Here is a 2,697-nt window from a genome sequence, read left to right on the forward strand (position 1 = left end):
GAGTATCTTGAATGGACCCTAACAAACACTTAAGGTTATGAACATAAACAACAAAACAGTTTGGAATTTCAAAGAACTGAGAGATCAAGTCTTTTAGGTAGATATTATTTGGTTCAGTGTGTGTGCTAAGATTTATTCCCCCTTTTTTGTAACAGTAACTATATTAGTTGCCATGCACTCAACTCAATCTATTGTTGTGACAAAGTAAAAGCTAATTATCCACACTAGTTAATAAATAAAGGAGCTACTGCTCATCCACACTTCTAGACAAGCTTCACTGTCACAATTCTGCCCTCACAGATATGATAATCTAAGGTGTAGCAGTGATATATACAATATAATACTATTATCTTTTAACTATTGTTATGAATACTAGTGTCATTGTGATATTAAGTTCTTCTGGCCTTTACACGCCTCACTCTCACGGTTGGAGGTTGGCGATGACTGCATTTGCGAAGGCTGTTGTTGTGGCAAAACCACCCATATCCTTTGTCCTCACCTACAGCCGGGCAAGAAGTAAACAAAGTGAAGTCAGTATGAGTTTAAGAGTGATAGTTAAATATGAATGCCTATAAGAGTAAGTGGAAAAAGTTTAATTATATATTTGAAGTCTACCTATGAATGAGTAAACAGACCCAAGACTCTTTCCCACTAGTGTTTTTGCATACTGTTTTGATTACAAAACAAGAATTCATGTGATGAACACATTCAATTAAAACTCAGTTTTTCTTGTAATAAAGGAGTAAAACTGGCTGCTCTTGCTGCACAAATGCCAAAGAGGAAACAGTGAATTATGGCTAGGAAAGGATTCAGGGGAACCCCAAGATGTGATGGACTCCATAATTATATAGATGGGGCTTCACCCCTTTTATTCTCTTCCAATGAGGGTTGGCTGTATAAAATTTGTAATTAAAAATTGTTTAATACAAAACCATTATGAAAATGTTGAGAGTATATGCATCATTGCATGAACTTATGTAGGCTGTGGTTGCTGGTTTCTGTTGTGGTGGCTCCAGCATCTTTTCTTTGTGACAGAAATTTAGTACATGGTTGCCAACATGGAGCCAAAGCAAAATGCTTGTAATAGGGTAATGGTGCAAAGCAGCAGCAGAATGCAATGGCACAAACAAAGTTACAGAACACAATATAGCAACTGTCAAAACTAAAACAGGTTACAAGAGAAATTTCTGAAACTAGCAACTGCATGTATATTTCCTGGGTAGGTGTACTTTCTTCCATTTACTTGGGAGTATTCTATACTCGACAATACCTTTCTGCAAGTTCCATAGCCTTAACTAATATTGTTAACTATGAAGCATTCTTCATAACTAAGAATCTGTAATAGAATAGTTTTAAAATAAGAACATCAAATATGAGTGTAATGCAACCGCTGAATAACTACATACTGTAGAAGCTATACTGTAGTCAGGTTAGTTCCATTTTTGGTACTTTATCTAGAACTAATGATAAAGCTATCCTAATATCACCTACCTGTTTCTAACTAACTCATATAGCATAAAAGGATTAGGTTACTGATCTATCAATAGCATATACACTGCTGGTGGTGGCGGCAGAAGGCGCGAAAATTGGCACACCTACAGCTACCGCAAACTTCAGTCTAACATCTCTTTTTACTTCTCATTTGCGAGAATCAGAGAAATAGTGGTATTTGTCAACCCTACTAAGAGTCTTGAAAGACAGGTTTTTATATACTAATAAAAAGTTTGGGGGACTTAATGAGTGCAGAAAGTGTTTGGTCAGTTTGTGGTAAGGTCAGAGGTGACGACAACCAGAGAAGGAGAATGTATCGCTGTCCTGGCAGTGACTCCACTGACCCTCTTTACATAAGACACAAATTTTAAAACCCCGACCGCTCATGGTTAAGGGTATTTTTTCCCCTATTTTGGAGTTGGAAAATTAAAGATTTTACCAAAGAACAACCATTGGACCAGTGCAGCTATTTTGAACTTGTCCTGGATTAACTTGAAGACTGGTGTCAAAGTGTGAGGCTGATGCTTTCATGCCCCCTGTCATAGTGCAAAATTAGTAGTGAACTGGTTTAAATTTTTGTAGTTAAGATTGCTAAAACCTTGGCCGGGAAAAACTCTCCAGATCTAATGTATGCCCAGAGAACCTCTAGGAATACATCAAGCACCACTTAGAGGACAAGGCTACATCCTCCATCCTATGTTTTCGAGTTGCCATTCAGAACTTTTGGGAACAACATCAAGGCTGAATATTTACATCACCTAATTCTCATTCAAAGCGGCTTCGAATGGTGAAGAAAAGTTGAGGACATCCCACAATTTCTTTTATTTTGGTCAGTATCCCCTTCAGTACCATTAACTTCAGCAATAAGCTTCTCCAAAGTATGACAGGTTTTTGCAAGATTAGCACTTTCCACCCTGACAACAGTGCATATCTCTCATAAAAATCTTAGCCAACTACTTTTAAACCAATCTCACCATCAGTGTACGTCAATTTCCTAATGAAAACTAACCCAACTCCTCCCTGAAACTTTAAAACGAGTTCTAACTGAGCATTATATCATACCATATAGCCACGTATCACTCTTGGCTTCATTATTCAGAAGTATCATGATATCCTAAACTAGCACCTCCACTGTGAGAATCTTTTCCTCCACCTTTGTAAAATATAAATTGAATCTGGATGAATCTCTACCTAAAATTATCCCTG

General features: G+C 37.2%; 1 protein-coding gene across 1 annotated transcript in view; it reads right to left on the bottom strand.

Annotated features, from left to right (window-relative positions):
• Window positions 1–2,697, bottom strand: part of LOC119590836 (isocitrate dehydrogenase [NAD] subunit beta, mitochondrial-like) — a 50,172-nt gene continuing 47,475 nt past the window's right edge. The window contains 1 exon segment of the mRNA XM_037939594.1: window positions 1–499. Within this exon segment, the coding sequence (XP_037795522.1) occupies window positions 422–499 (78 nt within the window). The 3' untranslated portion in view covers window positions 1–421.

This window comes from Penaeus monodon, chromosome 27 (assembly GCF_015228065.2).
Source record: "Penaeus monodon isolate SGIC_2016 chromosome 27, NSTDA_Pmon_1, whole genome shotgun sequence".
Lineage (NCBI taxonomy): Eukaryota > Metazoa > Arthropoda > Malacostraca > Decapoda > Penaeidae > Penaeus > Penaeus monodon.